This window comes from Balaenoptera physalus (genome assembly GCF_965194825.1).
Source record: "Balaenoptera physalus genome assembly, chromosome: 19".
NCBI classification, from domain to species: domain Eukaryota; kingdom Metazoa; phylum Chordata; class Mammalia; order Artiodactyla; family Balaenopteridae; genus Balaenoptera; species Balaenoptera physalus.
Genome location: NC_138900.1, coordinates 8979272 through 9006931, shown reverse-complemented (window position 1 = coordinate 9006931; position 27660 = coordinate 8979272). Strand labels below are relative to the sequence as shown.

General features: G+C 52.0%; 1 protein-coding gene across 2 annotated transcripts in view; it reads left to right on the top strand.

Annotated features, from left to right (window-relative positions):
* The window catches only part of ARHGAP35 (Rho GTPase activating protein 35), a 118649-nt gene extending 94073 nt beyond the window's left edge, over positions 1–24576 (top strand). Inside the window, exons 4-7 of one of the 2 annotated variants that reach the window (XM_082438216.1) lie at positions 10438–10515; positions 12105–12236; positions 19946–20051; positions 20849–24576. In XM_082438216.1, the coding sequence (XP_082294342.1) occupies positions 10438–10515; positions 12105–12236; positions 19946–20051; positions 20849–21206 (674 nt within the window). In that variant the 3' untranslated portion in view covers positions 21207–24576. Of the gene's footprint in view, positions 1–10437; positions 10516–12104; positions 12237–14833; positions 16574–19945; positions 20052–20848 lie in introns of those variants that run through there. The other variant, XM_082438217.1, reaches the window with a different exon arrangement.
* Positions 24577–27660: the final 3084 nt, after the last annotated feature.

Genomic DNA, 27660 nt, shown 5'->3' with positions numbered 1-27660 from the left:
AAGTGCTAAAATATGAGGTATGTGGTTTCATATGCTATGATTTTATGGGGGTTCTGTGTTACTTAATCTCTCCCTCCCCCTATAATTCTAGGTTAGCTAGTTGCTTTCTCGTTATCCAAATAGTTTTAAAACAAAGCTTTCTCCACATTTTTGGACTACTTCCCATGTGCCCATTTCTCACCACCCTCCTGTATTCTGCTTGCTTATAAGTTAAACACAAGTCATTTGCATTCCAGAAATGCCTTCTTGCCATAAAAGCAGGCAGTCAGCTCCACTTTGGGCTCTTTCAGATAAGCAGCGTTCATGTAGCTTGTGACTCGGCAGTGCTAGCGGATTTCCTTGGGACCCAGTGCCCTGATCGGAACAGCATGCCCTGGCAAGCTGCCTGGAGAGCCCAGCAGCCAAAGCGAAGTGAAGCCTGTTTCACAGAGTAATCCCGCCCTTCCATCCAAGACAGAAATCATCTGGGTGGAAGCCCAAATCCCCAAGACAGTTCCGACAGGCCTGCCTTGCCCGGCTGTCCCATTGCACTCTCCCTCTCCACAGCAGTGAGCTTTGGTGGACAGACCGCTCGCCCTTCGCCAGCGCAGAGGAGATGAGACTGCTTTTGCCCCGACAGGCAGCGCAGCAGGCTGTCCTGTCACAGCTGCCCTGCGGAGCCGCACCCGCTCTCCACCGAGGGCCCTCGTGCTCTCCCTCCCTCTCCCTCTCATGGGGGGCGTGCGCGTGCGTGCGTGTTTCTGTCCAGCTTCTGGGAAAGGGTGCAACCCTCTTGGGGGGGATCCCAGGCAAAGCGAAGCCGTTGCCCTGCTCTGGAAAAGTGAGCAGGCCAGATCTAGAGACCACATGTAGAACAGCAGATGGCTTGCCCTGGTGAGATCAGGAATTCACTCAGTCCCCATGACTTCTCTAGGGAGTAGCGGAGGCAGGGAAACCAGTCCGTAAAGGAAGGGAGGAGTTGGGTGCGCTTGTGTATGAAGCACCTTTTCTGTGCTGGCCAGGCCTGAGGCTTTCTCTCTCCCATATTCTGTGGGCTGGAAGGCCTGCCAGTATGCCTTGAGGCACGAGGGTGGTTGAGAACAAACTTCTTCAGTCTGCTTCCTTCCTCTCTTCAGCCAGAGAAACTGCACTTTTATTTTCAGGCATGTGTTCCTCCTTCCCTCCTTTCTGTGGATAGTTACTGAATGCCTTCTCCAGGCACGAGTTACTGTGCCAAGTCCAAGTACATAGAACGGTAATCGGAAAACATGCCTGTTCTCTCCTTGGGGGACCAGCATGCAGCGAATAATCACACAGCTGTACAGTAACTTTCAAGTTTTGCCCAGTGCTATATAGAGAAAGTATGGGGGTCGTGTAGTGCGGTGGTTAGACACGGGCTTTGGCGTCTGTATGGGAATAGTCATAATGGTAGTATACAACTCATGGGGCTGTCGTAAGGGTTTCAGAGATGATGCATGTAAAACGCTTATCACTGTGCCTGGCCCAAAATATGAGGATTGCATAAATGTAAGCAGTTTTTATTATCATAACTGACTTAATTTAGATCTGGGGGTCAGTGGAGACCTCTGAGGGAGCAATGTTTAGCCAGCCAAAAAGGTGGAGGTAGAAGTAGAAGGAACAACCTATAGGAAGGCTCGGAGGCAGGAGGGGCTCACGCTTCGAGGCTCTGAAAGGCCATCGTGATTGGAGTGAAGTGGGTTGGGGGCGGGCCGCAGGATCAGGTGGTGATGCAGGCTACCCAGGCCACATGTGGACAACTTTGTGTTGTATCCTAGATGCAGAGCACAGATTGTAGGCTGGTGGCTGGTGGGGACCACGATCAGATTTAATGCCAGAGTGTTAACAGCCTTTTAACCTATGAAGTGTACTTTCTTAGTGAGGAAAGAGAGGCCAGGAAAGGAGGGACACTGGGCTGTGATTGGTGACATCACAGAACCTTTCGTGATTCATTGGGAATGAGGAACCAGAAAGAAGGTAACCTCTGCCCTCATTAATGCTTGAGAGGAATCTGCCTATGACCTCAAGGGGCTTTACTTGGGGGCCTGCTGTGGAAGGGAAGTTGGCATTGTATGCATGGGGGGGGTATATTGTACCTGTGTGTTAGTTTGACTGTTTCTTTGTTGGTGCCTCTTTGTTTAGTCAGTGAGGACCCCCCCCATTGCAGTGGCACTAGCTCACCTCCGAGTCACACTGCCATCACCCCCGTGCCACTGGGCTTGAGTGTGCTAGCGAAGTCACACTTGGAGCCCGAAGGACGCTCGCATTCTTGGCAGTAGGGTCTCCCAGCTGCTCTTGGCTTCGAACATTCGTTGCTGCTTTGCAGAGTACAGTCTGCTCACCTCAGTTATAGGTCACACTCCTCTCCCCTCCATCCCGTGCTGCCCAGAAAGAGCAGTATTAACTCTGGGCTGGCCTAAGGTTCACGTTGTCATAGTTCTCTTAAACACATATATTGGGCTATGCGTTTTCTTGAAAGTCAGGAGAAAAACAGAGCCCCTCATTTGGCTCAGAGCAGGGTCCAGAAGCCCTCTTTCACAGTTAATGACAGTAAATACATGGGTAGCTTATAAAGGATCAGCCAGATGCTAGAGCCATATGATGCCCCAGACTTGGTGTGATATTTTCATCTCTTCCCTTTCAGATCTCTTCTCCCTTCCTCCTCAGCCTTGAGATTTATGACGTGGCCGTGTGTACATGCAATGGTGTTGGAAATTTATAAAGCCACAATGCCTAGTTGTGGGGCTAACACCCGGTCAGGCAGTCATAATAGAGTGCTAGTGGCATTCTGTCATGGGGAGAAAGGAGGTCTGGCATTGCCAGAAACAGATCTTGATTGGCGAGGGAATTACCAAGGGAAGACAGCTAACAAAGGGGCACTGGAGGGGCCAGAGTGACCCTAGTGTTCAAGTAATAGAAGAGCCAGAAAATCATTCCAAGCACATCCACAACAGGAAGGCAACAGGGAGATCTAGTGGGGATTCTTTAATGTTATCAATAGTAGAACTTCATCATAGGAATAAAGCACGGACACTGTCCATTGGCTGCTGTCTGTCGAGAGAGGAGGCAGCATTTTTTCTCTGGCTCTCCCTGCTTATCCTCCAACTGACAGATGAGAACACTGAGTGGGGTGTGAATGAAGAGATGAATGCGTATGAGTAAACAAGGGAGGAATGGAAAATCCTTCTAACCCGTAATGAATCTGGCATTTATAGGATAAAGCCTACATGTAATATTTAAAGGATAAGGGAACAGGGAATTAACATTGGAGGGAGTAGCATGCTGTTTAAATGCACAGTCAAGGTGGGAAGGAGGCTCAAGAGGGAGGGGATATGGGGATATAGGTATGCATATAGCTGATTCACTTTGTTGTACAGTAGAAACTAACACACCATTGTAAAGCTATTGTACTCCAATAAAGATGTGAAAAAGTAAATAAAAATAAGCGCACAGTCATCCAAGACAGAGACTCGAGTGAGCCAGTTCAGAGCCTGCTCCCCCCACCATGTACACACAGCTCTGTGGCCTTGGGCTTAGCCTCTCTAAGCCTCTATTTGCTCTCTGTAAAATGGGAATAAAAATAATAATATTTACCTCAAGGAATTATTGGGTGGATTCACTATGATAATTCTAGTGCAGAGCTTAGGAAAGTGCCTGGCACATAGTTAAGCCCTCAGCAAAAGTTAACTGTTATTATTATTGTTTTATTATTATCATTATTATTTCAGTGTGCCAGCCATTTGTATTACTTGCTTTCATATGTGTAATCTCAGTATTCACAACATCTTAATAGTCATTAATAAACAACCCTGTATTTGATGAGGAACCGAGGCTTTGAGAGGTGGAGTGATTTGTCCTCAGTCACCCAGCAGCTGTAAGACAGAGCCAGGATCAAAACTGAGGTTACTTTGGTGTCAAAGCCCGTGTGTGTTTTTAATATTTTTCTGCCAACTGGCCTGTTTTGGCCGAGCCCTCAGAGCAGGCCATGCCTACAGGGAGGCGCTGCTGTTGAAGCTTGTTAAAATGTAGAGAAAGGGCAGGGGGAAGGCATTCTGCTGTGGGCTTTACGTAGGCTATCTCATTTGTTCCTTGCAGTAGTCTAAGAAGGTGGGGGTTAATCCACTGTAGAGTCAGATGTGCAGAAGTTAAGAGTCAGATTCCGAACCCGGCTCTCCCTGACAGCAAAATTCAGGTGCTCCTCCACTTGCTAGCTTGCTTTCCACTTAGATCGTTAGGATAATAGCTGCTCCCTTAGCCCTGTGCTAAGACCTCGTTCAGTGCACCCCACCAGGGTGTACGGTGGGGACTGTTCTCTGTTGTGCAGAAGAGGAAAGGAAGCGCGATCGCCCAGGATCTTACAGCCGGTGAGTGGCTTGTGATTCCACGCTAAGCGTCAGCCACACCCCAGCCCTTTCACCTTCCGTCGCGGCGGGGGTGCTGCAGTGTGACCCTCAGGAGGAGACAGACTGCAGTGACACTGTTGGCACTTGACCCAGAGAGGTCGGCCCCCTTCAAGACAGTTTGGACTTTATGCTCGACGGGGTTTCCTTTTCTCCCAGAGTTCTCAGCACCCCTCTGGCCTTGAAACTTAGCCTGCCTGAGACTTACCTCTGGGATACAGGAAAGAAAAGGAGAATGGTCTATTAGATGCATTTCCTTAAAAGTTGACAGAAGTAGTTTAGTAGTTAAAGCCTGTCTGATGTGGGGCGTTTTGCAGCGCTGGCAGCACCGATTAAAAAAATTTTTTAAGGACTGAAGTGCTGAGTTTTATATCTAAATATAGAAAGTGAAAAATAAACAAGTCAGAGTTTGTCTTGGAGGAAGTATTGATTTGTTGCTAGAAAGGAAACTTAGGAGGAACTGAGTCCTGGTGTGACCGAGCAGGGGCGAAGCCTGGCCGGGGCAGACTACGGAAAGACTTCAGGCCAAGAATGCCGGTGCCGAGAAGTGGTGCTTGAGATCCAGGAATAAAAACTTTTTTGGACGTTTCAGAAAATCAGACACGTACCAGAGCAGAAGGTGGTTCTCCTCTCGGTTTCCAAGCTCCTGCAGGTCACCTGTCCATTCTCCTGGTGCCCCTGGTGTGGCAGGTGCCACAGGCATCTCTCGGCCGCTGTGACGGGGAAGTCAAGGGTAAAATATGCCAGTTCTTAGCCCATAGGGAACGCCTCGTGGCTGGCATTGCTGGGTCATCTAGCCTTCTGTCACCAAAATAGTTTTGAGGAAGACCACAGCTGAAAGCTCTGTGAAGGATCTTGCCTGCCATGTTGGGTGCTCAGTAAATTTTTTTTTTTAATTTATTTATTTTATTTTATTTATTTTTATTTTTGGCTGCATTAGGTCTTTGTTGCTGCGCACGGGCTTTCTCTAGTTGCGGCGAGTGGGGGCTACTCTTCGTTGCGGTGCATGGGCTTCTCATTGTGGTGGCTTCTCTCGTTGCGGAGCATGGGCTCTAGGTGCGTGGGCTTCAGTAGTTGTGGCTCCTGGGCTCTAGAGCGCAGGCTCAGTAGTTGTGGCTCACGGGCTCCAGAGCGCAGGCTCAGTAGTTGTGGCGCACGGGCTTAGTTGCTCTGCGGTGTGTGGGATCTTCCCAGACCAGGGCTCGAACCCGTGTCCCTTGCATTGGCATTGGCAGGTGGATTCTTAACCACTGCGCCACCAGGGAAGCCCAGTAAATATTTATTGAAAGAAAAATAAGGCCTCTTTGCTTTTCTCTTTTTTAATGTCCTTTTGAAAAATCACACATGGCCGTGGTTTAAATAATGTGTAGAGGCCTGCTAACAAATAAAAAGCACCAGTTTTAATACTTTTTGGAGATGCTTTGTCCCTGAAGTATCTGGTACTTATTTTTCCTTGTATATTGCCCCCCAATGTTATTGAATCATAGATTTTAGGAGTCAGAGGGACCTTAGAGGCCTGGACCGTCTTCTAGGGTGGTGGCGGTTCTCACAGTATGGTTCCTGGGCCAGCAGCATCAGCGTCACCTGGGAATGTGTTGGAAATGCAGATTTTGGGGGCCCACTCCCAACCAACAGAATCAGAAACCCTACAGGTGCAGCCCTGTAACCTATATTATAACCAGCCCTCCAGGTGATTCTGCTGCACGCTCAAGTTTGAAAACTAGTGACTTAAAACGCAGTAGTAGAAGAACACAGGCTCTGGAAGCAGATGGGGTTCAGATTGCAATTCACTAGCTCTCTGACCTCGTGCATGTTACTTTGCCTCTTAGCCTCTGCATTCCCATCTGTAAAATGAGATTAGTAATAATCTCTCTGAAGGAGCTATTGTGAGAACTGATGTAAAAATGCACGGTAAGGACTTAGCATTATGTGCCTCACACACAGCAAGCGTTCAATAAATGGTTTATTACTGGTGTTATTAGCTGTCTTCTTAGACCAGGTATTAATCTTTTTAAACAGCATCCCAGACAGATGGCTATCCAGTGAGAAGGGAGTTCAAAAGCTCTGGCCCTTTATAATGAGTGACAGCTGTAGCTATTATTATTTTATATATTGAGACAATATTTGCCTTCCTGTCATTCCCATTCTAGTCATAGCTCTGTTTTCTAGAGCCATTGGAACAAGACTGTTCTACACAGAAATTGTTTAGATTTTTGAAGATAGCAGCCTTGGCTATTCTGAACTGTCTCTTGTTCTATTCCCACATGTTAACTTGTTTCTCTTGTTCTATTCCCAAAGATTAAAAGATTCCCAAAGAAATCAGTAGGGCTCTGTAAAAAAAAAAAAAAAAAAAAATAGACCTATTGCCGAGATTCTGCTATGGTAATGGGTCTTTCGAGATTTCTGGTATGTAGAGATGCCTCAGAGCTTAAGATTGAAGCTTTCTCAGTGGGACCTCTAGCCGTGGAACAGATCTTGTGGCTAGGGGGTACTGCTTTCTGCTGGCAGGTGTGAGCCAGAGTCAGCCCCTGAGTGTTTCTGTGTGGGTCTGTGGGTCCCAGGATGCACACCCCTTGGAATCCAGCGTCTCTGCCTAGGGACCTGCTCCAGGCCCCCAGCCCTTTCCCTGCTCCGGTCTTGGGCTCCTTGGCAAGCTGCCCTTGCTCTGTCAGGCATCCTAGTTCTCACCTGTGTTGCTAGCTCTCTGTTTCACGAGCAGCCTGCAGTTTGCAGTCTACTCTAAGATTTTTGTTTTTATTTAGTTGATGTCTAATTAATAGTTGTGAAAAATTGTACTGGCCAAGCAGATGATACCTTTCCTAAATTATGCCATGTTGTTGTGGAGAGCAGTGGCAGAATTGCTATTTTAAAGTGGGATTTCATAATATAAACACATGTCCAGATTACAGGAAATACTAAGTTGATGATTAACTGATGCTATGGAGCTGGCCTTGCGCGTTCAGATGCTTCCATTTTTGTGATCATCCATCTAGTGAGGTTTCAGCAGGCCCGCACCTCCGATAATTTCCCGATAGCTAACTTGCAGTTTGTTTTCTGCCCTGTGATACCGGGGCAGGTGGTCATTAGGAGACAACGCAGAGGACTCCTCTGTCTGTGCTGAAGGTCAGGGTTGCCAGAAGATGATGAATGGCCTGAGGCTGTCAGGATCTTCTCCGGTGCAGAGAGTGCCTCTCCACACTGGGGCTCAGGAACTGTGGACATTGCTACCTCATCGAGGACTTTTTAAGCTCCTGCCGTTTGTAACATTGTTTTCTTTGTATTAGAGAGGGCTGACATTCAGGTAAAGAGAAAAGTGTAGTGATTTTTTTAAACCTAGGGGGTGAAGATTTGAATCTGTTGACACATACCCAGGGCTTGTCAAAACGTGGGTGATTTCATGTGTAAGCATGTGACGTGTTACCCGAGATGTGAAATAGGTAGAAAGTTTAAATATGTCTGAGAATAGTTTAGAAAAGTCACTGAGGAAAGAGACCATTGTAAAATTACTAACTAGGGATGGTGAACAGGGGCCATCCTGACCTCTAACTTCTGGAGGTTGACAGCAATAGAGGGGATGGACCATCTCAAAATTGGCTACCCAGAATACTGAGGGCCAGTGGGTTTCACTCAAATGTGATGTTTCTTTGAGGGGATTGGCGGGGGGGAGACTCTGGTCTGGACCCCAGCCTGATGGTGGATGAATGTCAAGCATCTTCTGGAACAGTGTGGAGGCAGAAGAGTAGCAGAGGCCCTGGACTTAGACCACTCTGCCTCTTACCAGCTGTGCAGTTTAGGGTGCGGACTTCACCTTTCTGAATCTCCCTTTTCTCATCTGTATTCTCTCTCCATCCAGTTAGCCCCACCATAAGGGGTTGAGGATTCGATGGCATCATCTTTCATCTAACAAATGAGTGGTGGATGTGGGAAAGCATGTAGCCCAGCGCACAACATGGTGACCATGCAGGAAATATTAACTCCAAAAGGGAGGGCAGTGGGAAAGGCCACCACTGGGCTGGGGTGTGTCCAGGGCCTCAAGTTTGGATAGTGTCTGCACTTCTTGTGCCGAGTACAGTGATGGCGCAGCTCCCTTGTAGCTGGGCATTGCACAGTAGGGTGTCCTTGAGGCTGGTGTGTTAACCCCCTTTTCTCTGGGGTGAAAGGGCCCACGTGCAGTTAACAGCGTTTAGGCTAGGGAATTGATGACTTTTGCTTTGATGTTCTGCACAGTTCACCTGCTACCAATCTGGGGCTCCAGAAACAGGCTGACTGCTTTTATCTCGCCTGATGGGTGCCTCTCCAGAGGCATCAATTACGGTGATAACTGACGTTGAGACACTTGGCTCTCAAGAGCCTCCTAATGGACTTTGGGGCCTAGTCCTCTCTCCACTGTCCGCACTGCCTTCTGGTGTTCAGTGGTGGCTCCAGGGTGCTTCCTCAGTGCCCCTTCAGCTGGTCAGAGTTGCTCAAAACCATGATCTTCAGAAGGGAACCAGGGTTGGTTTGGCCATGAGATCCCATCTTGGTTTTCACAGTGACGTCATTGTCCTTTAGACCCATGGTCTTAGGGGTGCAACAGTGGACTTTCCTTCCTGGAGAGAAGGAGAACCAAGCTGAGAGACAGTGCTTGGAGTCCACTGCAAGCTGCACAGTACCTCCTGTGCCGAGGGGTGGGGAGTGAAGGGTGGAGGGAGTCATTCTCTCACTTGGTACTTTATATCCTCCCATGTTATTATTTAGTTGAATTTTAGCATTGCTTTTTTCCTTACCTAACACTGTACACCAAGTAAGTTCCAAAAGAATCGCAGAGTTAAACGTAAAAAAAAAAGTTGTTAAAAGAACAAGAAGGAAGAAATAGAAGAGGGCTTCCCCGGTGGCGCAGTGGTTGAGACTCTGCCTGCCAATGCAGGGGACACAGGTTCGAGCCCTGGTCTGGGAAGATCCCACATGCACGGAGCAACTGGGCCCGTGAGCCACAACTACTGAGCCTGTGTGTCTGGAGCCTGTGCCCCGCAACAAGAGAGGCCGTGACAGTGAGAGGCCCGCACACCACGATGAAGAGTGGCCCCCGCTCGCTGCAACTAGAGGAAGCCCTTGCACAGAAACAAAGACCCAACAGAGCCAATAAATAAATGAATGAATGAATGAATAAATAAGAAAGAGAGAAAGAAAAGAAAGAGAGGGAGGGAGGGAGAAAGAAAGGAAGAAAGAGAGAGAGAGAGAAAGAAAAGAATGAAGAATAGAGAATATCTGATCTAGGAACAGGAAAATCCTCTCTAACCATAAAAACAAATGAAGACATCAGAAAGAAGTTGATGGGTCTTGAAAACCTAAAATTTTTGAATTATGTACTTCCAAAAAATTCAGTACACAAAATTAGAAGACATAACAAAAGGGAAAAAATGTAAAGATATATAATATTAACGTAGTCAGTTCCTTAATATTCAAGTACAAAATGAGAAGAACCACTCCTATAGGAAAATGAACAAGAACATGAATAGGAAATTCACAAAGTAAGAAATACACACTGCCAAGAATCTTTTAAACTTAACTAGCTATCAAAAAACATAATTGTGGGTTATTCCTAACAGTGAAAACTTGGAAAAACCTAAATGATTAACAATAGATCGTTTTTAAGTTACTGTATATTTTGATGTCTTTAAAATCACGTTGTAAAAAAACATTTAATGATTTAGGTTCACAACATACTTTGTAAATGAAATGGGTGGGTTAAAACAGTATTCTCTCCATTTTGTTAAAAAAAATTAAAATTCCAGAGTATACATCAAAATGTGGACAAAAGATATCTTTGTCTGATGTGTTTCTGTATCATTTTAATTTTTACAAAAAACAAATATTTTTACGTGAAAAAGAAAATGGGCAAAAGTGGGTTGAAGCACCTAGGCAAGTCAAGAGTGCTTTAGCCCTGTTCCTCTCTCCCAGTGGGTGCCTCATGGACTCTCCCCTTCTTCCTCAAGTGCAGTCCTCCGCATTCTCTGCTCTCCACTTCCTGCTCCTAAGACACCTGCTTGTTTCTTCTCAGGATTGAGCACTGAAGGCATCTACCGGGTCAGCGGGAACAAGTCAGAGATGGAGAGTCTGCAAAGACAGTTTGATCAAGGTAAGGCCACAGCCCAGCCGAGCACCGGAGGCCAGTCAGGGCAGACGCAACAGCCCCTCGGGGGTGCTCCTGCCACACAGCCCCAAAGCCGAGAGGTGCTGGCTGGGTGACTGAGAAGGAGCAAGTGTTTGGCCCCTGTCAGCGAACAGAAGTGTCATCCCCGCCAAACCGGCTTCAGCCGGGCTGCCCCCACACCTCACCATCCACGGACACTGTCCCAGCTCGCCCCGGCACGCGCCGCGTTCACCAGGAAAGGGCCGTGCTTCCCTGGGACTGGGCTGTGCAGGGGTTAATCTCAGGCACATGATGTAAAGGTTGGGTTGAGATGACAGTCCTCTTTTGCCAGGGCCACAGGAGTAGCCTCCTCACAGAGTCCCTGCAGGAGAGAAACAAAGCAAGGGAGCATTTTGTGATGAGCTGAGCCTTGGGCCCCAGACTCCCAAAGCTGAACTCTCATGAATTAGACTGGCTCTTGGCAGGGACTTCTGTCTCCTAAGCTAGATCAGGTCTGAGAGGCCTACAGCCAGATGGCCAAATCTATTTCACCCTAACCCAACAGCCAAACTCTAACTCTTAGAACTGAACACCCACCAATGCCAGAAGCAAATGAGCCAAAGCAGTAAAAATTCACAGATGTCACTGACCAAAGAGGAAAGTAGGCTGGGGATCAAAGTAGGGTCCAACTGAGCATGTGACTGGGCCTCAGACCAAGCCAGGCAGCCTGTGCGGGCCTGCAGGACCAAGCAGCTAACCAGTGTGCACTGGGGGCAGGCACCCCACCCCAGCACCCAGGGGCCCACAGCACTTCGTAACACCACAGTCAGTCTGTGCTGGCTGGCAGCGGGAGGAGGTGACCCAGGGGAGAAGGAAAATGTGCGTTAGTCTTGCAAGATAGGAAGCAGGAGGTCAAAATGAGGGTAAAGCCACCCTTGGGTATACACTTGATTATATGCCAGAATCTGTAACATGGGTTACATACAACCCCCAAATAGAAACAGCTGATATCTATCAGTAGATGATTTGTTACGATCAGAAATGCAATAAAGTATGTAAAGAAAAATTAGAGACAGAGGTCAGAGGTATCATGAGCTGGAAGGGACCAGCAAGGGGAAAATGAGCCTCGTTGCCCGATCACCACAAGGAGCAGGGATAGAGATGGCAGTGCAGGTTGTTGGTAACGTTTTTGTAACCTTCCAGGAAAAGGGAGCTGGCCTTTTGGGAAAGCCTCCTCCTGTTTTCCCTGAGTGTGAGGGTGTAAGGAAAAGGTAGCAGCACATCCAGGCCAAACAAGGGGAGTTGGATGGCACAGAATGGGGGGTGCAGCTCCTCTACTCAAAGGCTGACCTTGGAAGGTTGGGTGTCAGCCTCTGTCTGTGAATCTCAGAACTTTCTTTTCTTTCTTTTTAGCAGCACCCAGGGATGCCACCTTTTGTCCAGTCTGTGATGATCCCGAGTCCCTGCCCAGGCTCCATGCCTACCCTGGGCAGCATCCCTGGGTCCTCGTTTCTCTGCTTATCCCCAGCGCTGAGTGTTCCTTGCTTCTGCCCAGCTTAGACTGCTCTGGCCTCACTCTCCCAACTTCCTTTCAGATCACAACCTGGATTTGGCAGAGAAGGACTTCACAGTGAACACTGTGGCAGGGGCCATGAAGAGCTTTTTCTCAGAACTGCCAGACCCCCTGGTCCCATACAACATGCAGATTGATCTGGTGGAGGCACACAGTGAGTAGCGGCAGCGGTGTGTAGCCTGTGGGCCCCTGGCAGCGCCCCAGGCGGACTCTGTGTTGGGAAAATTGAGGGAGGGGGTGCAGCACCGTAAGAATGGGTCCTGCCCTCAGAGAGCTGACACTTTGACTCTTGGAACTGAGATGTGAAGGACATAAGGAAAGGGAGCTAGCAAGGTGGCACCGAAGGGGCTGACTCATTAGGCCCCTGCCTTGGTTGACCAGAGGCGCTTCTCTGAGGGTTCTGTCAAGAAAGTTGTGGGTGGCCCCAGAACTCCGTGAGTTGAGAGCCTGGTTTTGATGTCGGACTTGGAGCAGATCTCTGCTCCATTGCTTGTTCACGGTGTGTGCATGGCCAGCGTGATCTTCCCTGGCCCTTAGTTTCCTCTGTTACCATCCCTTCTCATACTTATTAAATGAGGTTAGGAGAGGTCTGGAGGCAAGGCTATGTCACAGACCTGTTAAGTGGTAGGTATATTACTTTCCTTTGCCCTCCTCTCACTCACCCCTCTTCTCCCAGCTCTCCTAGAAGGAATTTAACGTGTGGTGCAGGGCCAGATAGCCTCTGAGGAAGCCATGCTCTTGAGGGAGGGGCAGCGCCAGTGGTCCTGACCACGTGATCACTTGAGGCTGCGGCAAGTTAGCATCTCTGGTTTTAATGGTCACCTTGCACGCCATCCTGCCTGCCCCGAGAGCTGTTTCTGCCCTGGCTCGCCTCTCTCCAGAGGCATTTGTCCACCATGTGGGAACCTTCCCACTGGGCAGCCTTTCCTGGACTTCATGTAGTGCTCTGGGGGGGGGCCTGACCTCTCCAAGCTTTCCACGGGGTGACACTTCTGAACTTTTTTAGCCAAAGGCAGCCTTCTACTTTGTACCTCTGGTGGGCCAAGACCCCAGAATCAACTGCTGCTGTGCAGCTACAGAAGGGAGCATCTTTGCCAGCGACCAAGGGGGTGGGGAAGTGGAAAGGGAGCTGTGTTCCTGGGACCCCAGCACATTAGTCTTATCTTGCCACTGCCCAACTCAAAAGAGGGAGTTTTAAGCAAACACGATTTACTCACAAAGCTGATGGTGTGGGCAAAAATGGGGGGGCTGTCACAAATTCGCAGGACTTTAAGATGTGGGTCATAGACTCTTAGTGGCTTCGGGAAATAGAGGTGCTGACAGAAGCCCAACTGTGGAGGGGAGGGGTGTCCCTGTCAGAACCTGACTGCTGTCAGCGCTACAAAGCCCCCAGAGTCACTGTTCTACGGTTTGCCTTTCCTGTGGTGTTTGTTTCCACAGTCTAGTGCCACCTTCACCACCATATTTTACGCACACCGTCTTAGCTGATGAAATTGTTCGCACCCCCAGTCTTACCCAAGCCTCCAGGGATGGGGTAGAAGCACTGGCAGCTTCTGGGACTGTCATAGGGTTCCCTGGCCGCCTTCCCCATCTGCCTTCTCAGGACAGGAGTCTGGGTTTCTCCAGGTGAGTTAGGGGGTGGGGACAGGTGCCAGCTTCTGCTCTGGTCCTACCATCCAAAGATAGAGGTCCTCCCAGCAGTCACTTCTCTAGCAGGCTCTAGGCTGGCTCAGATGTGAAACACATGGGAAATCTCCATCCAGAGCCAGCTTTCTTTCCATCCAAGCTAAGCTTGTCTCTGGGCAGAAGTTAGGAAGAGAAGGTGTGGGCTGGTACCCAGCTTGCTGGAAGCGCAGCAATTCCTGACAGCGTTGTCTTGACTTGGCGCCATCTAGAGGCTTTTAGAGCCCTGGCACCCCGCAGAAAGAATCCCATTGTTTCTGCGGGAATTGCTGACATAGCGTCTTTTTGTTTTGGGAGGGTCATGGGGGGCAGGAGAGGAAGGTGTTATTGATAGGGAATCAGCTGCCTTCCTACAGCAGCTTCCGCCGCCTGCCCTTGCTAAGGAAGGGAGCTTCTTGCTGCTACTGCAGTCTGGAAAAGGGTGGAGATTTTCCGCTTCCTCTTCCCATTGTGTGTTTCCTGTGCCCCAAGCTAGTCAGCTGGAGCTCCGTTGTCTTGAACCTGGTAGAGAGAAGTGTATCTCACTGACATGGCACCTCTCACGGCCTCAACAGTTGAGTGAAGAGTGGGGCTGTGTGTGTCAGAGCTTAACTGAGCCAGCAATACCGACCAGGCAGTGCCAAAGTTAGTGTTAAGGGACATGATGGAACAAAGGTTCTCATGCCCAAAAGTAGCTATTTCTCAGCCTGGCTGGGTTTCCATGGCAACGTCAACTTGACCAGCTCTTTCCACGTAGTACCTAAGAGCTGTTGTGTCTGTGTGTGTGTTAAGGGCTTGGAAATGGTTTCCGATCCCATCACAACAAATATCAAGGTCACTATCAAATTGTTTTGTAAGCTCCAAAATTTCACAATCGTGAACATTGGTGAAATTGTGCCTACAAATTGAGATTTTTGTAATTATTCACCAGTTATTTTCCTACCACATTCAAGGTGATGTGTGGGAGATTGAGAAATGAATAGCAGCAGCCGCAGCCCGTACTGCTAGGGAGTGGCAAGCTGGGCGTGACCTTGTGTGCTGAGACATTGCTCCTGCCCTCCCCGGGTGCTCATTTAAGTTCTCTTCCAGACAGTGTGAAGCAACCTGAGCTGGAAGTGCAGAAACGCAGTAAGGAGAGAGGAAGGTAGAAGGCCTCGTGGAAGAGATGGCACCTGAGCTTGGCTTCAGAGAGGACCAGGATTTCAGGAGGCAGCTAAAGGGGGCTTGAATTCCCTGTTCTGTCTCGTCCTCATGTTTCACCCCAGCCTTCAAGAAACAGTATCATTTATTCTTGCCCCGCATCTTCTTTCCCTCTCACAGCCCCCCCAAAACCCCACCACCACCTATCCAGAATCCCTCTGGTCCAGCAGTCCCCACACACACTGTCCTATGTCTTTTGGGCCAGAAAAGGCCCTAGAGCTGCCTGTCTTGGTCCAGAGGCTCAGAGCCTAAGGACCTTTGGCCTCAGAGCCTCGTTAGCCCCCATAGACTGCTTGTGAGTTGTGTGTGTGCCTTTAAGTCTACGGAGAAGACCATTGTCTTTCATCAGATTGTCAAAGGGATGGGACTTCCCTGGCGGTCCAGTGGTTAGGACTCCACACGTCCACTGCCAAGGGCCCGGGTTCGATCCCTGGTCAGGGAAATAAGATTCTACAAGCCACACAGTGTGGCCCATCCCCCACAAAAGAAAAAAAAAAGATCATCAAAGGGATACATGACCCCCGATGGTTCAGGCTGCTGGCCTATCGTCTCACCCTTCCCATCTACAGATGAGACAACTTGGGGCTAGAGATTAATAGATGACTGACTGGAAAGGTCACCTGGCGGACCAGTCTGGCTGCTCCCTGGGCTCGTGTTCACATGCTGCCGTGTGATGTTGCTAATCCTGGGGTCCTGCTTCCTCTTGTCTGTCCAGCTAGCTGCTTGAGGGCATGGGGCTGTTCCTCGTCTCCTAGCGTGTGCCAGGCCCTGTGTGGGACCGGGACAGATGGCAAGTGTGCCATCCCTGCCTTCATCTGCTGGGTAGGAGACATTGGACAGGTTACTGCAAGGTCACACCTCCAGGAGAAGGACGCCCTGAAACTTCCGTTCTGGGCCCGACAGAGTGCGAGTGCAGCCTTGGAGTCACTTTCCCCCAGAAGGACAGGTGGCCGTTGCGTGCCGTGTGTGCCTGCGTGCGTCACTGAGCAGGTGTGGCCTGAGCCGGTGTTTTCCTTTTTTGGTGGTGCAGGTGTACAAGGTGGTCAAAATCCATCAGGGATTTTCCTCTAGGCACTGAGTTGAGCGGTAGCAGATCCAAGCCTAGAGCCTGGTTGACAGCCTGGGTACCAGAGATGGCAGCAGAGTGACACAGCCAGGGCAAGAACAATGTTTGGGATTAGGGCCCCTGACACCAATTTGTGTGACCTTGGACCAGCATTCTTACTTCTTTGGGCCTTGGTTTATCTGTATACTGTGAGAGGTGTAGCAAGGTAGCCTCTGAGGTCCCCAGTGGCCTCTTTTTTTTTTTTTTTTTTTTTTATTTATTTATTTATTTTTGGCTGCGTTGGGTCTTCGTTGCCGCACGTGGGCTTTCTCTAGTTGCAGCGAGCGGGAGCTACTTTTCATTGCAGTGTGTGTGCTTCTCATACCAGTGACTTCTCTTGTTGTGGAGCCCAGGCTCTAGGCGCACGGGCTTCAGCAGTTGTGGCTCGCGGGCTCTAGAGCGCAGGCTCAGTAGTTGTGGCGCACAGGCTTAAGTTGCTCCGCAGCGTGTGGGATCTTCCTGGACCAGGGCTCAAACCCATGTTCCCTGCATTGGCAGGCGGATTCTTAACCACTGCGCCACCAGGGAAGTCCTGTCCTCTCCTCTTGCTCCAAAGTTCTTGGGACCTCAGTTCCAAGTTCCCTGGTCTGTATCCAGACTTCGTCTTTTTTTTTTAAATTATCTATCTATCTGTCTATCTAGTTAGTTATTTGGGCTGTGCCAGGCCTTCGTGCTGCAGCACACGGGACCTTCATTGTGGCATGCAGGATCTCTTAGTTGCAGCAAGCGGACTTCTTAGTTGCGGCGTGTGGGATCTAGTTCCCCGACCAGGGATCGAACCCAGGCCCCCTGTATTGGGAGCACGGAGCCCTACCCACTGGACCAGCAGGGAAGTCCCCAGACTTCGTCTTGATTCAGCTGACCTCAGATGCCTCTCCTGAACCTGTATTGATGTCTCAGTTGACAGACACATGGTTTCAAAAGTATGTTTTTTTAGCTGAGGAGGCCTGAGCCCTATAGAGCCCCTCACCCCTTTCAAAGAGGATTATTGAAGCTGGCGAGGGCTCTGAGCATGGTGGCAGGCAGGTGATCCAGAGCAGGAGTGCTGGACTTGGAGACGGAGCTTGGTGCCCACCCCTCCTTCCCCTCACCAGCCTTGTGTCCTTGGTGTTGCCTCTTGAGTGGGTTTTCTCAGCCAGCCTGTTGGATAAACCAGCCCCACCTTCCCTCAGGTGGTGGGAGGGCTGCACAAACAGCAACTGTGAAATTGCCCCGCCGACATTCCTGCACCCTCCAGAGGTAAAAAGTCACTGGTGTCGTGACTACCATGGAAAGACTGCCAGTTTGAGTGGGTCCCTCGACACTGTGGTGGTTTGCTTGCTGGAGGGAAATCAAGACAGAAGGACAGGTCAGGTCAGAAGGATGTCCGCGAGGTGGACCTTGTTTTTCACGGGGCCAGGCTTTGCACTGGGAGGCTTCCTGTTGTTCCCTTTGCCGTCCTCCCCCTCCTCCTGCCAGCCTTCTGGTGCTCCCCGGCGCTCACGAGCACCTGCCCCGAGCAGCTAGCGGGGAGAGGGAGACGAAGCCCAGGGAGCTTGGCCATCTAGGTCCTTGTTAGGCACCTTGCTGATGTGCTACACCGGGACGGGGAGAGAGGCTGGCATTCCTGAGGGTGGCCCTTGAATCACTATCTGAGCAGGTGCTGTAATCCCCCCGGCCCACCGCCTGGAAGAGAGAGAAGGAGCAGCCGCCCTTGTTGCTCAGTGGATAGGAAGGAGAGGGGACGTCCCAGGCCAGCGGTGCCAGTAGCAGCCCCATTTCCTGCGTCCAGCCAGGAGGACGGGTGAGGCTGGGCTCTCACGTGAAGGTGCTGCCGTTCGTACACAGCTGTGTTCTTGTCGTACAGGCGCCTCGGAGAGACCTGTGCCAAGCCCCGTCTGGAAGGGCGCAGCTATTCTGAGACTCAGCATGCATGTGCTTCTCATGTTTTCCAGGATAGTTGTTCATCCCTCCACCCCCGCCCCCACCCTGAGCAGTTTCCTTCTTTTAAGTAAACGTTTTATTGAAATGTAACAGTAAAGGATTTTGAAACTCAAGGCCAGACAAAAAGTGTGCCCTTGAAGTTGAAGTCTTGGGTTCAGAGAAATGAAACTGATAATGGCGCCACATAATTAGTTCCTGTGGGGGGTTTGTAGTCATCTTCTAACAGACAGATGTTACCAAAACACTGTTTTTATCAAGCCACGCTCTCAAGTCAAAACATTCACCGGTTTCATGCTCGTTAGCCTGCCAGCGAACACTCTCAATAGCTCCATGCCTGCCATCTTTGCAGCCGCCTCTTCCACTGGTCCCCTGAAACTCAGACTTGCTCCCAGGTGCTTGTTGTGTGTCTGGCTGTGAGCTCTTCACTTCATGGTGTGGTGTTGCCAAGTAAAGGAGGCGCTGTCGTGAGCCTCTTTTATGGACACGGAGATGCCGCTCAGACGTGTCACTTCCCCGAGATCACACAGCTGTGGTGTCAGAGACAAGATCTAGACCGCCACACAACCCTTCCTCCCTGTGCCTCCCCACACCTCCCCACCAGCCGTTTATGTTCCATCTGTCCTTCTACGTCTAGCTTGAGGCTCCCAGACTGTGACCCTCTAGGAACGTCACCTCCTACAGAAGTTCTTAACTAGGAGGCCGCAGGCTTCCTAAAGAACACATGGGTCTGGGGAGTCTGTGAAGCTCCAGGAACCGTAGACAGGGCTATACACAGTTTATCTGTGGGAGAGGGTCCAGAGCTCTCATCCATCCTAAAGGAGCCCGTGTCCCCAGACCAGTTAGGAACCATCATATTTCTTAACGAACCCCCTGTCCACCCACCCACAGCCGTCAGTTGTGGGAGAGCTGCCATCTCTTCATGGGACCCTCCTGTGATTTTTATGAGCCCTGGAGTCCTCGAGATAGCCTTCAGTTCCGACAAGTGGCCATAGGGATATCTTTCAATGCTCAGAGAGATCTCTCGACCAACTGGTTCCAAGTGGTCTCTGGACCATTTTTGTCTCACTAGCCCAGGGTGGCTCTCCCAGACAAGGCAGGCCAGGTCTCCTCAGGAAGGGGGAACCAGGGCCCCAGGGAGCACAGTGGTCCTCACGCAGACTCTGGAGCCATCTGGAGAGGGTTTGGTTCCCAGACCAAGAGGCTGATTTCTGCAACCTCTCTGGGCCTCAGATTCCTTATCCTTGAGGTGGGGTGATAACAGCCCCAGCCTCGTAGGATCGTGAGGACTCGCTGAATCCTGGCCTGGATTACGCGTTTCATTTGGGTTAGCTTGTTTTCCCTCTCTCAGTACATCAGGATCCCATGATGGGCAGACTCTGGGCGGTAGTGGGGGAAGGGGGTATGTCGTCCCTTTGATGAACTACGTAAGAATTCCCCCACTGTTTCCATCAGCTCCTCCAATAGGGAGATATGTGGAGGGTCCCTGTGACTCCAGGAAAAGGACAGAGCCCTGGTCTTGTGACAAACTCCCTCCCTAGACCGTCTGTCGGCGTGGGCGGGTGGCAGCGCTCACCCGTCTGGTCAGGAAGCAGGCAGGCTTTCTGCATTGGGATGCCTGTCTCCAGGGGCAACTGGATGAGCAAAGAATGGTGTTCTTTATGGTAGATTCTCTCTGGATCGTGGAGTCTCAGGTGGGGGGGCCAGGAAGCCCCAGGCGTACAGCGCTCCCCTTCAGCAGGGGCCTGGGACACGGAGGTAGGCCTGACCCCTAGCCCCATGCCACTGCCAGGTGTGCCAGCCTTGGGAACCGGCTTGCAGGGAGAGGATAGGGTTGGGCTTCCCTCAGAGAAGGTAGAGTATACAGCGTGCTCTTCCCTGGCCACCAACCCACCAGTTTGGCCAACTGCCCAGGACCAGTATCTGCTTTGAGCCCCAGGCCTACCAGCCTTGGTCTTGGTTTTCTCTTTCCTCAGAAATCAATGACCGGGAGCAGAAGTTACACGCCCTTAAGGAGGTACTCAAGAAATTCCCAAAGGAAAACCATGAAGTCTTCAAATATGTCATCTCTCACCTGAACAAGTACGTTGCAGGGCTTGCCGTTTGGTCTTCCCTCCTTTGAAAACCTCCAGTCAGGGCCAGCTGGCTGCAGAGCGAGGCCGAGCGAGGCTCCGTCCTCAGCCTGTTGGGGTGCCGGCTCGCCAGGAGCACGCTGGGCTCTTGGCTTCTCCGCCTCAGGTTCTTGCCCTGGATCTGCCTGAGAGAGGCCTGCGTGGCCCCCGCACACCCAGAGTGCTTTCTCCAGGATTCGTGTTTCCTGACTGGCGTGACAGAACGCTGGGCCGAGACGGGTGTGCAGTGTGAAAGAGTGAACTCCAGTCAAGCCAGTGCCCGGAGCCACAGTCAGGAAACCAGTTAGCCGCGTGGTTCCCACATTTATTCACACACAGAATAGGTTTGCTTTCCAGCCAGACCTATTCCTCTCCTGATGAAGGAGTGTTTTATGAACCCTGGCTTGGGATACACACGCTTCTTCTCTGTACAGCCAGAGCATTGCCCCGCTTTGGGGGCCTGGGGGAGAGTCCCTGAGGCATCCTGCCCACCCACAGGGCTGGGTGGGGGGGGGGCGGGGTGCCTCCTGTGAGCTGGGCCTCAGAGCCGCGTGGAGACACTGGAACAGAGGACGGGGCGTGGAGGGGCTCGGGCCTCAACTCGCAGGCCAGGGCCCCGGAGAGCTGTGCTGGGCCTTTTCTGTTCTCGGGCTGCGGGTGGGCGGGCCAGGAGAGCAGCCGGCGACGCAGTGACCATGAGCACAGGTGGTTGAGATCCTCGACCAGGCCTGCTGCGGGTTCTGACCTTGAGTTTGGTGTCGCCTACAGAGTCAGCCACAACAACAAGGTGAATCTCATGACCAGTGAGAACCTGTCCATCTGCTTCTGGCCCACCTTGATGAGACCCGACTTCAGCACCATGGACGCCCTCACGGCCACACGGACCTACCAGACAATCATTGAGCTCTTCATCCAGCAGTGCCCCTTCTTCTTCCACAACCGGCCCATCAGCGAGCCTCCCGGCGCCACGCCCAGCTCCCCCTCTGCCCTGGCTTCCACCGTGCCCTTCCTCACCTCCACACCTGTCACAAGTCAGCCGTCACCGCCCCAGTCGCCTCCGCCCACCCCCCAGTCCCCGATGCAGCCACTGCTCCCCTCCCAGCTTCAAGCCGAACACACGCTGTGAGCCCCCGAGGCCCAGGGCGAAAGGAGACACGGTCTTCTCTCTTTGACGGGGTGGCGTTTGGCCTTGAACAAAACCGGGTCTCCTGGGGCAGGGGTGGGGAGGGTGTCCCCTCTCTCCTCTCACCTTCTCGAGGTCTCAGCAGTAGCACCACCAGCCAACAGTCCGCCAGAGGCTGGGCCGTCCAGTGCCCTGAGCCCAGCACTGCAGACCTGGGGCTGGCTGCGGGCCACAGCCGGGGCCCTGCCCTTTGACTTGGACCCTTTTGAGGACTGAACTAGCCAGGCAGCGGCCCTGTGGCCCTCCACACGCTCACTGCTCCCCGGACCCCCTCCCTCAGCTGTCTGCTCACACCAGCCCAGGGCATCTGCCCACTGGACAGAGCACGGGCTTTGGCCAGGGGAGGAGATTTGGGGCTTCAGGCTGCCCCAGGGCAGGGCCGGCAGCCCCTAAAGAGAACACTTCCCGCCTGTTGCCGCTTCCACCTTCCGTATCTGCACCCCACCCCCGTTGCCCGTGCAGCCTGTCCAGCAGCCTCCTTGGGAACATGCAGGCCACGGTTCTGCCGCTCCGAGGTACAGTGCTGAGGGCGTTCGCCCTCAGATCAGATCAGAGCAGAGGGAAGGTAGCTTCATGCCTGGACCGAGAGAGGGTGTCGCCGCTTCCACCCCTCACGCACCCCCTCCTCGCTTCACAGGCTTTGGGGATACGTTCCCTTTAAAACAAAGGAACACTGGAAGAAAAATGGGAAGACCCCCTCCAATGATTTTTAAAAAGAAAAGGAAGAAAACTACAGACGTCGAGATTTAGCTCTCTCCCCACCTCTGCCAAGAGGCAGACAGGTGGAGGCGGACCCGTCTTGGTGACAGCAGAACGAGGGTGCCTGCCCAGGGGTGGTTGCCCGAGAGCCTGTTGGGGTCCCACTTACGTCCGGTCACTAGATGCCCCCCCCCCACCCCAAGAAGATGGTTTGAGCCGTTGGTGGGAAGAGCTAGGGAGACCAGCCTAGATACTGGTCTGCCTTGGAACACACTACAATGCTACAGAAACGCTGCTGCTGTGTGCGTGCGTGCGCGTGCGCAAGGTTGGGGGCGGGGGGGACAGCTGGAGGGTGCCAGGGTGCACTTGGGGTTTGGTTCAGTGTGTTTGGTGTTGAAGTGGAATCATTTTCGTACTGCGCCAGCAGGGGTATTTGTGGGAAGTGGGCCGTGTGTGGGGAGCCCTGAAGTACGGTGGTCTGCTGGTGCCGTGTAGGGCCGTCCTTCATGCTCCCAGGCTGGCAGAGCCCAGAGGAGCTAACGGTACAGGGACCATGAGAGTCGTGAGGAGGGCGTCGTGCCTGCCTGACACCATCCTCTTCCCGGGACTTCCCCCACCCTTCCTGGCCTTTCCACTGGCCCCTGAGAACCCTTCTCATTCCCACCTCTGCCCTCCAAACACAGCAACCCTGCTAAGGCTGCTACAGATACTGGCTGCCCCCCATTCCCCGTGGCTGGGCCATGGCCTCTGCAGTGAAGAAGCCTGACACTAAGGTACCCTGGGCGTGGGGTGGAGGCCCACACGCTGCATAATCCTCTGGGGTCTCTTTGCACTTTAAGAAGCAGCACCTGTGGTATTTTCGAGGATGCCCTGGGTTGCCTCAGCCGGGTGACCTGACAAAGTAAAACATGCCTCGGAACAATCTCATCCACTCCCAGCCCCAAACGCTTCCTGTTGGCTGTTGGAGGGCAGGGTAGGCCCTTTGCTCACTGACTTCTTCCTCTGGATAAGCTGGATATCTCACTGTTTCTAGTTCTTGTTTGACAAAATAAGGTGCTTGGAAAAACTAAATTATCCCTGCAAGTTTTACCGCCTCCTTAGGGATACAAGTCAAAAAACAAATCCAAGGTACACGAATGTCTTACGTAAATGTTGGATGCCGGATTTCTTCTCTTCTGGTGAATCTGTGCTTCATGCTTTATAGGTCGGGGCTTGGCTGGAAGGCAGTGTTTGTGTTTAGTTTTGACTGAGGTTAGCAGACTCTTGCTTCTCTGGCCCTCTAACTCCCTCAGCTCTGAGCTCCAGGCAGGTGAGGAAATTACGCCATTAATCTCTGCCTTTTCTAGGTCATGCTCACCTACTCCCAGTCAGTCCCAGTTTGGGGTGGGGGTGGCCTGGGGCCACTGTCCCATGTGTGAACTAAAACAGAAGTGGCCCAGATCCCTCCCACTGCCCAGTCTATACTGCCACCCCTTTGTGCTGGCACACTGGGCTAGCTGCAACCTTGGCTGTGCACCAGGAACTTCACAAGACCCCAGCTGTCCCGCCTTCCCAGGCCACCCCCATCCCTGAGACTGCACAGTCCTGTAAATGGTAGGTGATTTTTCTGGATGGGGAAGGGCCACAGTGAGGGCAAACACCTGTGCATTGCATCATTACCCATGTGGGAATAGAAGAGACCAGGCTTCCACAGGTTAGCCTCCGGTCCCACAGTGCCCCTGGCTAGACACTCTGGGCAGCTGCAGGGACCTCCTCACGTGCCTGCCCCCAGTGTCCTGCCAGGGCTTTACCTGTGCAGGTGCGGGCTGGTGGCTCATGCCCCAAAAACCACAATTGGATAGGAAGCTCCAGGGGTTCCTCTTTGTTTGCTTTGCTAACTCTTACATTTTCTGCTTCTCGGGCTGGAGGACATTCATTCCCAGTTGGCATTGGTACCAGTAGCAGTGCTGGGCCCTGGGCTTTAGCCTCTGGGGGTGGGGGGGGGGGTCAGCATTTGGACCAAATGGGCACTTGGAGGGGACCCACGAAGGCAAGTGTGGGGGTGTGTTGGGGCAGGCTACCCGTAACTGGAATGCCTCCCGCCCCCCACCTCCCATTCATCTAGTGTTAAGCTCTGGAAAGTTCTCTGACAAGTCATTCTCATGTGAGCTGCACCACAGCTCTAGGAATTGAGGGAGTGGCAGGCATTAATTATCTTTTACCAAAATGGGTAAGCATGTTAGTGGGGGTATGGGGCTTGTTTCGTGCCTCACAGCAAAATAGCGGTGTGTCCGGAAGGTCTTTCCCTGTCCAGTGTTCTTTCTACATCCACGAGAGTGTAGGCACCAAGAGCTGGGAATGAACAGCCCTCGACTGTAAGTATAAGGCTGATTCTGGATCTGCAGCACCGATGCTTCCACAGAGGGAAGTTGTCCAAGGTTAGGAGGCGTGGCTTGTGAATTTGCCCTCAGTTCTTGGTTGTGTTGCATGTGGGTATCACAGCACATTTATTCCTGCGTTCTGTCAAGTTCTTCCCATCACTTGACGTTTTGAGGAGGAATGTGAAATACTGAGTACTGTTTCCTGGGTTTTCCTACATCCCACTGCCATCTTGGTCTTCCTGCTTAAAGCAGAATGTGTTTGTCCTTGCCAGGGTGGACAGAGGGTGACAGCATAGGGGCAGCACACTGGCCAGAAGGGGCTGGGAGAGCACGACTTCCCTGGTCCCTGCGCCTTGGCTCCTCCGGGGGGCCGGGGGTGGGGGGGACCTGGAGGGATGCCATCCCCTAGGCCACGTGTGTTCCAGCCTCAGCCCTGAAACTCGGAAATCAGTCAGCTGCATTTGTAATCCAAGGTCATCTCCATGTTTGCCCTCCCCAGTCCTCTCCTGCGAGAACCACACTGCTGGGGGTATGTTTGCTGGAGGAAGTGTTGGCTCTGCCACTGAGGGCTCTGCTTTTCCAAGAGAAGGAAGCTCCAGGGATTTGGGTGGGTTGCTGCGGACCAAGTTCCCTCACTCCACCTTCCTCGCGTGCGATGGGCACGGTGTGCCGCGGGGCCTGGGAACGGGCCCAGCTTGCTGGGGACAGTCACGGTACTCGTTCCTTGGCACCGCTGGTTTCCACAGACAGTGGATGGAAGAGTTGCCCTCACTCCAGTTGCTGGGCAGGTTCAAGCCGCTCGTTTCGTGCTTAGGTGAAAGGACGACTGAGTCGTGTATGCCGGAAGCCTAAGTCACATCCGTGACTGCTGGTGATCGCACCAGAGAAGGCCTGGCATGAGGGGAAGGGCCACTCTCGTCTAAGGTCCTGGGCTGGACCTGCCGCTGCTGTCTTAGAAGGGAAGGATTCTTCTCACCTCTTCCTCTGAGAGCCATCTTTCAACCGGCCGCCCGCCTGCAGGCTCCTCGAGGGTCAGAGGTGACTGCCTGCCGCTCCGGCCCAGCAGCCCCCCTCGGCAAGCTCCAACAGCAGTGATGTTACACTTCAATGTAGTCGAGACAGGGCGTAAGTTATTGTTTGCATAAAAAAAGAATCATGTTCCCTGTGTACATTAAAAAAAATTTTTAAGAAGTCTGAATTGTATGGGAATAAAACTTGTTTGAAAATTTGGAATAGTGCTGCTGCCAGCTTATTTTTCTGGTACTTGTATTTTCACATGTTAAATGATCTTTATATATGTTGAATTAACAAATATTTTGAGTTTCCTGAGGGAAAAAAAAAAACATTAATGGTATTGAAATGTGTTAGTAGTCCGGCTGTGTGCCCAAAATTCTGTTTCGCAGCAAAAGTGAACTGTATGTAAAGAAAGTATAACAATTATTTCTTTGTATTTTAGGGGCTTTAACCAGGACATCCTCTAGTTGGTATTAGGAATGTTTGCTTAATTTCCAAACTTTTTTTTTAAACACGTCGTGGGTTTTTTGAGGCTCCAACCTGATTAGTGCATGGTCAGCCATCAACTAAGGCTGAGGCATCTCTGACTGAGGTGTTTTTGTTTGGTTTTGTTTTTTAAAATCATGTATTTGCTACAGAGTATTGTACTTGTCTCAATGGGAATGGTGTAAAAAACTGAAAAGGCCTTATGTGATATGTATCATAGTTAATAAATCAATCTTGTAAAAAACCAAACCTGAGAGAGATGAAGGTGGCCCCTCCTCCCCGGGCCCTGAGTACACCCGCGCCGGGCAGGCCAGCAGGCTAGGCCCCGCCCCCTCAGGCCCCGTGGGGACGCTGGCTCCATCCTCAGACCCTCAGGAGGAGCGCGGTGGGTCTCTGGCCGTGGAGGGAGAGGGTCCCACAGCGCCCCTGGGAGCAGGCATTCTCCAGCAGAGCTGGGCCCCGTGGGGAGCTGCTGGCACCTTCCGCCTCCGTTCCCGGGACTGCTGCCGGGAGCTCCCGCCTGCGCAGGGCCAGCGCTGGCCTCCTCTCCTCTCCTCTCCTGTCGCAGAGCGATCTCCTCTCGCAGAGCGATCTGCTTCCCTCCAAGTCTACAGTCACTCCTGCAGTTTACTTTAGGTCATCATGCGAAGCACCACCCAGAGACCCCTGTGGCCACAGGGACCCAGCAGGCCAAGGAGACACCGAACGGTAGCTCCTGTCCTTCCCTGTCACTCCCTGTTGTCTGAGCGGAGGCCACGCCAGTGGCTCTGGGGTCAGATGCCAGGGTTTACCCCTGGGTGACCCAGGAGAGTCAGCCTCTCAGGACAGCAGCTCCAGGGATGGAGGTTGACTGCCCCTCGAAGACACCTCAGCCACTCAGGCTCGGTCCGCTCTATCCCTGTTCCCTCCTCACCCCTCCTTCCTTCTAGGCTCTCTAGGTCACCTCCCAGATGCCACCTGCAGCCGTGACCTCTCTGTTCCCACCGCCTCCGTTCTGGCCCAGGTCCTAATTCTGGCTCACCTGGATTCTGATGGACACTCCCACACCTTCAGTGGCCTCCCCGTCCTCAGTCTTCGTACCCCGAAGTTACTCCAGAAGGAAGACCTGGCTTTGCGTTACCTGCAGCAGCAGTGGGGACTAGTCACCGAACGAGATGCCTCTCTCCCCTCCCGTGCCCATGGCAGGCGCAGTCATTGGTCACAACCCTCCCCCGCCGGAGCTCTGGCCCTACACGCCCCTCCAGGCAGTCGCTGCCCATCGACAGGAGCCAGCAGTCACTCACAGGTCTACCGCGGGCCAGCCAGGGGCCCCTCCCTCTGGACGCAGCATGCCCTTCTCTCCCACTCCTCCATTCAGACTCCCAGCATCTGTCAAGATCATATTCTCTGAATGCACTTGGCTCCTTCCAGCTTCCAAGTCTTTGCTTGTGCTGTGCCCTCTGCCTGGAATTCCTTCTATCCACACACCCCCAAACCTCAGCTCTGCCCATCAGATCCTTGCCTGTCCTTCAAAGCCAGTCTTCCTCTAGAAATTCTTCCCAAACCCTTTTACACGTTGACTCACCCAACAACCATTTGCCTGCTATGGGGATTTGTGTGACTCCCATAAATGCTTCAGCATTTGTTCTTTTTCAAAACAATTTATACAGTATACAGTTGGCACTCAATATGTGTGCTGACATAAACCTTTGTCTCAAGTCACATGTACTTGTATACTTATACCTCTCAGCCCCATCCACCCAAGTGGAGAGCTTTGGGGGGGCAGGGCCTGTGGCTCCCCCATATGTCCTCTCAGAATGCCCACCAAGGTGCCTTGAACAAGGTGCCCACCAAGGTCC